General features: G+C 35.3%; 1 protein-coding gene across 1 annotated transcript in view; it reads right to left on the bottom strand.

Moving 5' to 3' along the window:
• Positions 1-489: 489 nt before the first annotated feature.
• HELLS (helicase, lymphoid specific) overlaps positions 490-13,497 on the bottom strand; it is a 37,655-nt gene continuing 24,647 nt past the window's right edge. The window contains exons 13-22 of the mRNA XM_019445141.2: positions 12,378-12,539; positions 11,256-11,395; positions 11,031-11,169; positions 9,607-9,690; positions 9,406-9,525; positions 7,841-7,957; positions 7,369-7,528; positions 4,788-4,884; positions 4,632-4,708; positions 490-1,058 (exon numbers count right to left, since the gene is read on the bottom strand). Coding sequence (XP_019300686.2) covers positions 964-1,058; positions 4,632-4,708; positions 4,788-4,884; positions 7,369-7,528; positions 7,841-7,957; positions 9,406-9,525; positions 9,607-9,690; positions 11,031-11,169; positions 11,256-11,395; positions 12,378-12,539 — 1,191 coding nt within the window. The 3' untranslated portion in view covers positions 490-963. The remainder of the gene's footprint in view (positions 1,059-4,631; positions 4,709-4,787; positions 4,885-7,368; positions 7,529-7,840; positions 7,958-9,405; positions 9,526-9,606; positions 9,691-11,030; positions 11,170-11,255; positions 11,396-12,377; positions 12,540-13,497) is intronic.

Here is a 13,497-nt window from a genome sequence, read left to right as displayed (position 1 = left end):
GAGAGACAAACAACCTACACAGAAATGTATGGTTCAGGGAGCATTCAGGACCTCTCTTCCTTACAATCTGACATACAAGCCCTAAATTGTTCCCATTTTGGCCTTTATATTCCTCTACTATATACTATGAATTTCATAGGAATTTCATTCTTACATCTTGTTTTCTTCTCTCTGGTACGATTTACTCCTCCTACTATATATACATTTTCAAGATCTTTGCTCTTGTTATATTCTTGTTTTGCACAATATATTACCACTTCCAACTTCTGGCTTTTTTGGTCAAGACCCTACAGTCTCTCTGAGAGCCATCTCTGCATTAACCAATGTCCAGTTGTAATCTTCATATGACGTATGTGTATAGTACTACTAATGAATAAAAATCAAGTCAACATAATAATACTGAGTCACAATGCCAGTCCAGACTTCTGCTATTACTTCACCTGAACCATTATTTTCCTGGGGGGGGGGTGGGGGGGTGGGAATCTGAGATCATCAGATAACAAACATTTATTTGGTAATTTATTTTATAGAAATAGACTCTAAAACCAAACAATTTCTTATTTAAACACCAGAAAGCATAATCCCAATCATTCCCCCATCAAAAGCCTACTCCATAAATGAAGTACCCCAAACCCATGAACTGTACTCCTAAAAGGGGGGAAAGACTTTAAACTTCCACAGGAAGACTGTATAAATCTGGCAGTGGTTAAGTACACATCAGCCTGTACCCAAGAATATTACTGAGCCCAAATAATTAACGGAAAAATCTAAACTTACTATGAGTACTTCTTTGTTCTTAATAAGGCTCAGAAAATTACCATCTATTAATTATGCAATGGTACAAGTTTCATTATGTAAACTGATACAACCAAAAAAGTAAAGCGGATAATCTGGATTTTAAAACCAATACAGGTAAATCACTAGATGTAAACAAGAACTTTAAGGGCAGTCTTTAGTTCCAATTTAAAACAAACATTCAGGACTGGAATCCTCAGAATTTTCTAGTATCTTGAAAATCCCCATCTTCTCTTTAATCGGTCCTGAGGCATTCATTTGATCTAAGAGAAAAATACATAAATGTTTTTTATTTTTTTAAACAAGTATTTATTTTTTAAAAGTATGAGAACCTAAAAAAGAATATTAAAAGAAATGTCCAATATGTTGTTATGAAAAGAGTCATCTGTCCAAAACTTAAAAAACCACAAAATGTGAGCCACTTTATTCCTCAATCATTAATAGTCAATGTAACAAAAGCAAGAAAGTAAAATGTACTCTTAATATAATGAGAACTGGCCTCCAAGGAACAAGTATCAGTTTGCTAATCAAAATCACTTCTGTTGAATTTAAGATATATTAAGTATAGGGAAACAGTGTGAATTACATTTTCAGAGATGTCTTAAAAAATACCAAAAGCCCAGGGGCGCCTGGGTGGCTCAGTCGGTTAAGCGTCCGACTTCGCTCAGGTCATGATCTCACGGTCTGTGAGTTCGAGCCCCGCGTCGGGCTCTGTGCTGACAGCTCAGAGCCTGGAGCCTGCTTCAGATTCTGTGTCTCCCTCTCTGTCTGACCCTCCCCCGTTCATGCTCTGTCTCTCTCTGTCTCAAAAATAAATAAACATTAAAAAAAATTAAAAAAAAAAAAACAAAAACCAAAAGCCTAATATTTGTTAGTTTAAAGGCTGGAAAGCATGATACCATGAAAATTTATCTTAATACACACTCCAGCTGATAACATGTGGTCTTTTACATTTTTGTCAATGATAGCTATGGAATGAAATCTCTACTGGTGTTGAGTGGCATTACTCTGATTTCTTAGGAAGCTAAAGCATCTTTAATATGTTCCCTGGCCACTTTCCTGCCTACTCACGTTGTCCTTTTCTCTTGTTGACTTTTAGTTATCTATATGTGATAAACACTTCCTTATCTGTTAGGTGTTGCAAATATATTTCTGTGGTTTGTCTCTAATCTGTTTATAGTATCATCTGCTTTAAAAAATTTTTTTAATGTTTATTTTTGAGAGAGACAGAAAGAGAGAGATGGAGACCCAGAATCCAAAGTAGGATCCAGGCTCGGGGTTGTCAGAACAGAGCCCGATGAGGGGCCCAAATCCACTAGCCATGAGATTGTGACCTAAGCTGGAGTCGGAAGCTTAATTGATTGAACCACCCAGGCACCCCAGTATCATCTGTTTTTATACAAGTCTTTAATGTAATTAAATCTATCAATCTATAAATAAACAAACATAAAAAAAATATTTTCCTGTCCTAAAGTCATACATGTATTTTCCCGTATTTTTAAAGTTTTGCTTTTAATATTTAGGTTCTGACCTGTTAATTTATTTACAATTTGTTCTTGAGTGTGGTATGGTGTCCTAGCTGTTGATTAGAAATGTCCCGGGGCATGCTTAACAGACTGAGCCACCCAGATGCCCCAAAACTACAAAACTCTCAAAAGAAAACACCATGACCTTGGCTAGGCAAAGATTACTTACACATGACACCAAAACAGTAAGTGGTAACAAAAAAAGATAAACTGGACTTTATGAAAATTAAAAAGTTTTGCCCTTCAAAACACACTAATTAAGAAAGCGCAAAAAAAAAAAAAAAAAAAAAAAAAAAAAGAAAGCGCAAGATAAGGGATGCCTGGCCAGCTCAGTTGGTAGAACACGCAACTAACTCTTGATTTCAGGTCATGAGTCCGAACCCTATTTTGGGTGTAGAGTTTAGTTGGGGGGGGGGGGAAAGAGCATCCAAGATAAGCCATAAACCGGGAGAAAATATCTGCAAAACAAATATCTGATAAAGGACTTGTATCTAGAATATATAAAGAATTCTTCCAACTCAATAAGACAACACAATTTTAAGAAGAGCTATTTGAAATGAAGCTGAAGATATCACGAGACTATATGCAGTGATGTGCTTGTAAATGTTCAACAATTGGCTTCCCGGATACCCTGCCCCATCAAAAGGCCCTGGATTTGTAGTTTTTCCTTATTTCCACGGTATTAACATATTCCTGCTTTCACCAATACTACACTACCAACATAACAGTGCTGAAGGTAGGGTGGGAAAAGATGTGCAGTAGTATAGCTTTATACAGTATTTCCCCTACGCAGTTACAGTACACATAATTGGGCATAGATTACCAGTAGGTTATGAAATAATTAGGGAATGATGAGTTTTAAATATATTTGTTTACAAAATAATTTATGGTCACCAATGTAGACATCAACTCATTATTCTAAAAACTGAAAAACAGAAGAAGCAATTTATCCTGCTTCACCTGTATAAACTATATCTCAGAATAACCAGAGTTGGTAGGGAAAAGTTCTTAATAGACTCATTCTGGCTAATAAAGGAAAAACAAGAAAATTACCATTTTGCAGTCCTTAAGGTAATAATTGTTGAAAACAATCATCAGTGGATACTAAAATCATCAGGCTTAATAACAGACAGAAAACTTGATAAGATCAGCCTGAATGACCTGACCAATCTTAGCTCACTAAAAATAAGAAACCCAGAAAAGCACTTCCTGGTAGGATTTAAAATATGACAATAGCTATTTGGTCTCAGCTGGTGACATACCATCTAGACTAAGGAAGACCTGGAAACTTCAGGACCATGTGAACTGCGTCAGCAAACACCAGAAGCACCCAGGAGGCCAGGGTGATGCTGGTGGCATGACCACAGGATCCACTTCAACAAGTATCACTGAAGTTACTTTGGGAAAGTTGGAATGAGGCATTACCACTTACAGAGGAACCAGAGCCTCTGCCCACCTATCAACCCTGATAAATGCTCCCCAAAACAAGACTGGAGCTGATTCTACCATTGATGAAATGAAATTGGGCTGCAAACATCCGGGAAAGAGAAAGTTCCCAAAACAATCTGTCATCATGAAGGCTAAACTCTTCAGCGGAAGAGTGGAGAAGGTTAAGGGTGTCTATGTGGGGGAGCCTGGTAGCTTAAAACCAGGTGGAGGGAGCTCATTAAATGCTAACAGGTGCTTTTCTCAAAGAGAGAAAGAACAAAGTATTACAAAGTATTCATAAGAAACAGAACCTAGATCCAATTAAGCCTATAGAGCTATTTACATAGCTATTTATCACTTTTCTGAAAATAAGTAGATTGAGGAACAAATCAACGAACACAAAAGGGGTTAAAAAAATCAGCCAATTTCAAAATATAGGTCATTTTATAGGACAACCCACTTTTCCTCTATGACATGCAACAATGAAAGTGAGAAGGATGTTACAGAAGAGTCATAACAATGAAATTTAGATCCTGATTCAAACTGTAAAAAAGGATTTGAGACAACTGGGGAAATCTGAATATGGCCTGGGTAGTAGAGGATATCAAGGTTTTAGTGCCAATTCTCTTAAATGTAATGACATAGTGGCTACATTTAAAGACCTGCTCTTCCCAGTAAAAGATGCCTGAGTAAAATGCCTGGGTAAAATGTCATGATTTTAAGATTCTGACAAAAGAGAATCAAAATGAAAAAAGACTAGTTAAATGTTGTGGACTATTGTGGCTGAATCAATTACATATAGGGGTACGTTAAGTATTACTATTCTCTCTTCTTACATGTCTGTTTCAGTTTCCAGTAAAAGAAAAATAAAAGGTTACTTGCCAATGAGATCACTTCGATCTAGCAACAACTCCAAATCTTTATCGCTAATGACCTTCTCTCTTGATCCTTTTACTTCTCTATAAGAAAACAAAATATTCAAGTCCATATGATAAATCAAAACTATGAATTACATTTTTTTAAATTAAAATATCTTACCTTTCATAATCTCTAGATTTTAATAATTCCATTAATTCCTTAGGGTCTAAGAAGTTCTTAGATTGATTTAATCCAGACTGACCACCTTTGAAATGATCTAGAAAAAAATTTTCAAGAAAATCAAAACATTGAAAATTGCCTTTAAAACCAAAATATACTACATTATAAACCAATCAGAATGGTGTATGTTAAAAAGTATAGGCAAAGTCAAGTGGTGATAAGGGGAAAAGTAATCACAGCTCTCATACTTTGCTAGTAGAAATGTAAAATGGTATGTCTGCTTGGAGAAAAAATTCAGCAGGTTCCTGTAAGTAAACATGCACCCATCCAAAGACCAAGAACAAACAAATGCATGTGTCCACAAACACTTGTACAAGAACAGCTTATTCAGAAAAACCAAGATCTGAAAAACAACTTAAATGTCAACCAACAAAAGAATGGACAAACTATTAACTTCTAATATAAATGAATCTCAAAATGTTCTGCTGAACAAAAGTAGTAGCTACATACATACAAATGAATCCACATATGAAGTTAAAGGAAAAACTAATCTGTGTCACAAAAATCAGAACAATGGCTGCCTTCTGGTGAGGAACAAGAGAGCATGGAAAATGACTGGTGTAGGGGAAAATGGTTTTGGATGATGGAACTGTTTACCTTGACCTAGAGGATAGTTACACTGTGTGTATTCATTTATCAAAATTCATCAACCTGTACATTTAAGATCTGGTTATTTTACTGTATCCATATTATACCTCAATAAAACACTGACAGTATTTTAAAAATTCTTTTCAAATTGTTCTTTGAAATTAATTTCTCAAAATACTGAAAACAGACTTGGGAAAATAAAACTAGACAAATTTTACTGAATTTAAACTATATTCAATAAAGAAAATATATTTCATCATTCAAATTCCTAAAGCAGCACAGGTGAAAAAATTTTAATTTGCACAAAATCTTCTTAGAAAAGTTCTTTTTTCCTCCAATTTAATTCCAACTACAATCTGAATGTTCCATGAAGTCAAATTAAAGATTTCTAAAACCTAACCTCAATGTCAGATACACTGGAGGAAGTATTTGCAAGTAGAGAGCAAGAAGAAAAGTAGCATAAAATAAACTAATAGTGATTTTTGACATTATGTTCCCATTACTCTAGGCTTCACAACTTAACAGATGTTTTCAACTTTTGTGATGTAGCCATGAAGACAATTTCTCCAAATAGATTTTCATACTGACTGAATAAAAGCAGAAACTTCTCCAAGGAATCTTAGGGAACAGAATATAAAATGCCAATGCCTCACCTACTTCACTTCCCCTACTTCTCACAATCTAAAACACTGTATTTTAAAGATTATATTTGAAACAATGAAAAGGACATTCTAGAGCCACATATTTTTTGAAATAGCAAGTTCAATCAAGTAAATAGTTTTTATAGCACTACTTCAATGTATCCTTAATATTCTAAAAAAAATTTTCTTTAATGTTTATTTATTTTTGAGAGAGAGAGAGAATCAGAGACAGAGACAGAGCATGAGCAGGGGAGGGGCACAGAATCTGAAGCAGGCTCCAGGCTCTGAGCTGTCAGCACAGAGTTGAACACAGGGCTCAAACTCATGAACCGTGAGATCATGACCTGAGCTGAAGTCAGATGCTCAACTAACTGAGCCACCCAGGCACCCCGATATTCTAATACTTAATATACTGAACTTCCAAGAGGCTTAAAACTTCCTTAAAGCCTTTTGACAGGCAAATCTCTTATCAAGAATAAGCATTAACATCATGTCAGAGATTAGGATATGGCGTTTTAAAAGTGTCCTGGATAGGGGTTTCCTTGCCCCTCTGCTCCTCATCTAGACACTAATGTTTTTCCTTTGTGTTTATGGTTACACCAATCCAGTTTAGGTCTTTACAGCTACAAATTCCCCACTGCTTACTAAAATCCTAATCAAGCTGTACTTATTTATACATTTTTTTATTTTACAGAAAGAGCATGCGCACAGGTGGGTGGGGGAGAGGGGCAGTAGGAGAGACAGCCTAAACAGGTTCCACTCTCAGCACAGAGCCTGACATGGGGCTTACTCCCATGGCCCTGGGATTATGACCTGAGCCGAAATCAAGAGTTGGAGGCTCCAATGACTGAGCCACGTAATCGCCCCTGTACTAATTTCTTTTATAAAGAAATCAGTGGGGCACCTGGCTGGCTCAGTCAGTGGAGCATGCAACTCTTGATCTTGGGGTTGTGAGTTAAAGTCCCACACTGGGTGTGAGATTACTTAAAAATAAAATCTTTCAGGGGCGCCTGAGACGCTCAGTCAGTTAAGCGTCCAACTCCTGGTTTTGGCTCATGTTATGATCTCACAGTTTATGGGACTGAGCCTCGCATTGGGCTTTACGCTGACAGTGCTACTTGGGATTCTCTCTCTCTCTGCCCTTCACCTGCTCATGCTCTTTCTCGCTCTCAAAATAAATAAATACACTTAAAAAAAATCTTCAAAAATATAATAAGGAAAATATTAGTAACAAAATTCCACAACACACAACAGGCAACTGAAACAAAAAAGTACTACAAAGTATTATTTACTTTTGTGGATGATCAACTTTTCCAGTTTTCTTTTAGCAGCTGCTCTTTCCACAATTTTCTGATCAATAGTATTTGCTGTGACAAGACGATATACAACAACGGGCTTTGTCTGACCAATTCTATGACATCTATCCTGGGCCTGAAGATCAGATTGGGGATTCTTAGAGTAAAAAGAAAAATAACATTTAACAGTTGAATATTAAAGTTACTTAAACTCATACTATGTGGGTAAAGTCACATGCATGCATGATCCAATCAGAATCTTTTAAATAGTCTCTTAAACTCATTGTAGATCTCTAGAATGACTTCAATGATAAAACATGTTCAAGTCTTTACACATAGGGTACTTGATAATGATTTTTGTTTTAAAATGGGATACCTTTTCAAAATAAAATTGCAAAGCATACAATGAAAGATAAAAAAAAATTCAGAATGGAAATATAATCAGCATATTGCTATACTTTTGACTTACCCAATCACTATCATAAATGATAACTGTATCTGCTGCAGTCAAATTAATGCCCAGGCCACCAGCTCGTGTACTGACTAAGAAGATAAACACCTCTGGATCTGTGTTGAAGCTGTGCATCTAAAAGCAAAAAAGGGTACAGACCCAAGGAATTAAGAAATTATTACTGCCTGGAACATGGATATGGTGTTGCATGTGGAACAACCATCTTATAACCATGTGTTTATAGCAAAGGCAGGGGGGGAAGGCAATGCCAAGGGATATAATAAGCCAGCATTCTCTAAACTAGGTATGAATTCTTCATTACCTACAGGATTTTTAATGTGGAGTAAAAAAATAATGAAAACCCCAGAAGTCATTACAGTTGAAAAAGACAGGGCACCTGGGTGGCTCAGTTCGTTAAGTGTCTGACTTTGGCTTGGGTCATGATCTCACGGCTTGTGGGTTCGAGCCCCATGTCAGGCTGTGCGCTGACAGCTCAGAGCCTGGATGGAGTCTGCTACGGATTCTGTGTCTCCCTCTCTCTCTGCCCCTCCCCTGCTCATGCTCCGTCTCTCTTGCAAAAATAAACATTAAAAAAAATTTTTTTTAAAAAGCTGAAAAAGACTAATTTGCTGGAAAGAGGTAAAATTATCAAAGACTTCCTTCCCACAAAATAAATAATTGTAAGCATATCCACTGCCCAAATTAAGATAATAAACCAGGGACTTTAAGAAGCACTCTATCAATTTGATCTTCAGAGGGGCCTGACACTGAGTTCAGTCAGGCCAGTCACACAGGTAGGTCATACCTATGTAACTAACCTTCAGTGGAAACCATGGACACCAAGGCTCAGATGAGCTTCCCTGGCTTACTTCACATGTGAGGTTACAAATTGTTCCTGAGAGAGCACCTGGGTGTCTCCAGTCTGTTAAGCGTCTGACTTCGGCTCAGGTCATAATCTTGCGGTTCGTGAGTTTGAGCCCTGCGTCAGGCTCTGTGCTGACAATTCTGAGCCTGGAGGCTGCTTCAGATTCTGTCTCCCTTTCTCTCTGCCCCACCCTCACTCATGTTCTCTCTCAAAAATAAACATTAAAAAAATTAAAAAACAAAAATTAAAACACCCAGGTGCCCCTGTTATCTCAATATTCTTAACAGTGGTGGTGAAGTAGGATATTATGAAGTAAAGGTGGACCAAAAGACACATATAATTTAAGAATCATTAAGACTTAGCGGTGCCTGGTTGGCTAAGTCAGTTAAGCATCCGACTTCGGCTCAGGTCATAATCTCAGGGTTCGTGGGTCAAGCCTGACATCGGACTCTGTGTTGGCAGCCCAGAGCCTGGAGTCTGCTTCAGATTCTGTGTCTCCCTCTCTCTGTGTCCCTCCCACGCTTGTGCTCTGTCTCTCTCAAAAGCAAACATTAAAAAAAAAAAATCATTAAGACTTATTATAACTAAAAAATGCTTAGGTTTTTGATCCTGTTACAAGGTTTTCAGTCTATCAACTTGTGGGTCTACTCTGAACATTACTTTAGAAATCAAGATATGAATTACAAAAAGGAATTTGATACGTATGACATAGTCTTACATTTTTTTCTCTCTCTGAATAAGACATGGATCCATCAAGCCTGCTGAAGTTGAAATTTCTAAAGTGGCAGTAATCCATCAAAATATCTAACATTCTTGTCATTTGTGAAAATAGCAGCACCTGAAATTTAAATATATCTTAGTATCTATTCTGATTAATAGGAAGTAATTAAATAACCAAAAATCCAATCAAAAGCACAACCTTGTGACCTCTGGATTTTAGTTCTGGCAGCATTCGATCCAAAATTAAGAATTTCCCAGAATTTGTTACCAACTCTTCATCAATCTTAAAAGCAGACAAAGAGGGACAACAGAAAAAATAGAATAATTATCAATAACTTTTGTCAAATAAAATCCAGATGAACAGTTCATTTTAATGACAAATAAGTCCCTATAAAACTAAAATTTTTAAAAATTGACCTTATTTATTTGATCTTTTTAAATAAGAAGATAGTTCTTTCTCAGGGAAAGACACACTCTAGAATTTAAAACCAATGATTTCACAAAAACAAAAATCAGTCTAAGTCCAACCTTGATCTATCCTTCCCACCCCTCTCCCAAAGGCTTTGTAATAAGAGAACTGTTAAGTTTAAACCTACTACACATGTTGAAGTTTTTCCTTTATAAATGTACTTTCAATAAAATATGAATATTACTGCTAGAATTCTCAGTATAAATTAAACATAAGAGCTTATAAGCAACCTAAATATTGAAGAAAATTTTCACCTGGTGACTATTAATTTCCTCATCAGAGATTATCTTCTTCCTTACTTGAATGAAAAACTGTAAAAAAGTGGTTTGCAAATGGGGGCAATTTTGCCCTCCATCCCAGGGTATATTTGGCAATATCTAGAGACATTTTAGGTTATCACAACTGGGGAAAACATATTTGGTATCCAGTGACCAGAGACTAGGGATAATGTTAAATGGCATATAGTTCACAGGCCAGCACCTTGTAAAAAAGATCTGGCCCCAAATGTCAATACTGTCAGGGATAAGAAACTCTACTGTGTAAGCTAGTGTGAAATAGGGTTATTGAGGATTACTAAAAACAGATTTATTTTAATACTATGCCATTTTTCCATCAAGTGCCCAAGAAAGTAATTTCATTCACCTAATCTGAATGCCCGTAACTTAGTAAACTTTTTGGTTCTGTGACTATCTGTTGAGATGTAGGTAATGAGCAGCCAGAATGATTTTGACAAGCTAAATACTAACTAAAAGGAATACTGAAAAGGTGACAACTATCTCTAATAGATAGCAAGTAAAACACAAAGTGGAAATAAATGGTATTAATAGCAAAACAAAACAAAACAAAACAAAACAAAAATACATCAATAAAACAAAAACTATTTTCACTATCACTCTAAATTTAGGGTGATTCTTAGTGTTCAGATAAAATATGTAAATAGAAATATTTCGCTTACATGTAGAAAGTGACTATCATTCTAACACTCAAAAAGTTCTTTCAATTTTGGGGGAGATGATCTTCACTTACTGGAAGGATTACAATCTTTATATTTTAAGGATTACAATACTTAAGTAATAATCAAAAAAACAAAATGACACTTTCCTTCAATACAAAAAAGTTACAGAAATCAAAACAGTAAATTAAATGGTACTGACCTTAAACTCTTGTGTGACCGGGTCTATTGGGTATTCAATCAAATACGGATGATTACAGCATTTACGAAGGAGCATCATTATATTCTGCAGCTTCAGATTAACTTCAGACTCTAGAGGGATATTCGTTTCCACAACAGCTCTACCAAAAACACATAATCCACGAATGTGAGAAATACAAAAAGTATCACAGTTTAAAGGATACTTAAATTTATTTTAAACTCACACCTTTCTCGGTCTACTTCTGGCGGTATTTGACTGATCAATTTTTCCAATTCATTAGGGAAATCATCTATTTTGCTGTAATTTATTGACTTTCTGGAACGCCGTCTTGGTCGTCCAGTGGGACTTAGCTCAACTGTTTCTTTCTAAAAGTGAACAATTAAAAAGGAATATGTTTAAAAAGCTATACCCTTGAATTCTAAATATATACAAAGTGTGATAGAATACTTTCATGTTTTAAGACATATAGAAATAATAATTTTGTCTTTCATCATCAACTTTAGTGATTTCCAAAGGCATAAAATCAAGGATCCATAAACTTTCGCCAAGTGCAAATGTGGTCATATGAAGCCTAATTATTTTAACGTTTATGACAATATCTGAGAATTAGAGTAAATGCCTTCATATCTCCATGGAAAAAATTAAGGATGGGTAGAGCTGTTTTGAACTTATATGAAGGAATTTAATAACTTAGGGGCTCCACATATCTGCAATAGAGAGTATTTCTTTGGATTAGTATTAACAACACTGCAATGAAATTCCTCACAATAAGGAACAATATTAAATTCTGAATAGCTAAAAAGCCAGATCTTCCCTTTAATTATATAATAAAAATTGGGGAACAGTCTAATGGTTGTACAAAACAGAAATGTAGACCCATAAATATTTTGAAAAGAAATGCATAGGTCCATAGCATATAGTAAAAAAATCTGGACATTTAAACAAAATCTAAGGGTCTTTAACCTCCTATAAAGGGACTATGTGCTGTGTCTAGTTGGGAAATTCTTTTGGGAAATTCTTTTAGTATATTGTGTGCTTGATCAAATGTATTTCCAAGTCCATCACTCCACAGCATGACTAGGGTTAATCTGGGACAGGAATAAAAAATTTTAACAAACATTCCAGATAACGATAAAGCAACTGATACGTGAATCATCACCTGAACTTCAGTAGGATCACAGAATTACTAGGAGGTAACTTTTGCTACTGACCTTATGCCTTATACTCCAGTTAGAAATTCACCCTCTACAAGTCCTAAAAACAGGTGATAAGCTCCAAGGCTGAAATTAACCATAAAAATTTCAATGCCAACTGTCATTTACAGTTTAGTTCAAATCCACACTCTACCTCACTGCTTCCAAACATGTTTGCAATTGTACGGTTCACAATGGCTGTGTAAAAGATCTCTTGTTTCTTTGAAAGCGGTGCATAAACAACTACTTCTCGCTTAGGAGGAACTTCAAGAGCAACATCAGATTTTAGTCTTCTCAGTAAAAAAGGTGTTAGAATCTAAAATTTAAACATGAATAAACACGTGAATATTAAGCATTTCCAAGTTTTCAAGGAATACTCTCTCCACAAACCTCTTTACCCTTCTTTCTCTTTTCTTCCTATACATATACTATCAAATCTTGAAAGGGGAGATAAAATATCTCCTTGAAATTTCCCCAAACCAGAACACATCCCAAACTCATGGTATTTATCCACAACATTCCAAAATTTAACTTTTTCAAAAACTCTTAATATTATCTTGAATATTTTAATAAGCAGAAAGAAGATGACATTTGTGCCTTTCAGAATTAAAGTGATAACCCACAACATTTACAGTGAGATTTTGGACTAGCATAAAACCAACACACCAACCAACCCAGAGATGTAGACGTAAGAGTTTCCTTCTGTAAATTCTAAAATTTCAGGCTTGAAATTATTCTCATTCATCTTCCTACTGTGTGATGTCATGTGATTTTCACATTTATAAAACAACACAGAAGTAACAGGTAATTATACCATTATTAAATTGTTGAGAAGTCTTCAGGAGAATACATAAACTTGTTTAAATAATTTTGTATCCTTTATAGCCTTATCTTGAAATACACATTGATAACTCATTTACATAAAGTTCATTTTAGGGCTCTGTAGTTGAATATTCCATAGGTACAGAGTCAAATACAAGAAAGGCTTTAAAGGAGAGAATATTACTACCAGTTTAAGAAAAAAGTATCTGTAAATAAGCTGCTCAGAAACACATATACCAATTGCCAAGAAAAAAAAAATACAAATGATTTGGTAGGGAAAGTATGATTTGGGATTTTATTGTTACTTTCAATTTTTGTACTGTTTCACATTTTTATCATGAATATGTATAAACTTTAAAATAAAAAAATTACCATGGATTTTGAATAAAATTGTCAATGCACAATTGAGAAGCTTTTTTGGGCTCTCATATGGAAATGACCAGGAGGCCTTT

This window comes from Panthera pardus, unplaced genomic scaffold, assembly GCF_024362965.1.
Source record: "Panthera pardus isolate Hobbes unplaced genomic scaffold, ASM2436296v1 HiC_scaffold_22, whole genome shotgun sequence".
Taxonomy (NCBI): domain Eukaryota; kingdom Metazoa; phylum Chordata; class Mammalia; order Carnivora; family Felidae; genus Panthera; species Panthera pardus.
This window is presented reverse-complemented; position numbering and strand designations above follow the sequence as displayed.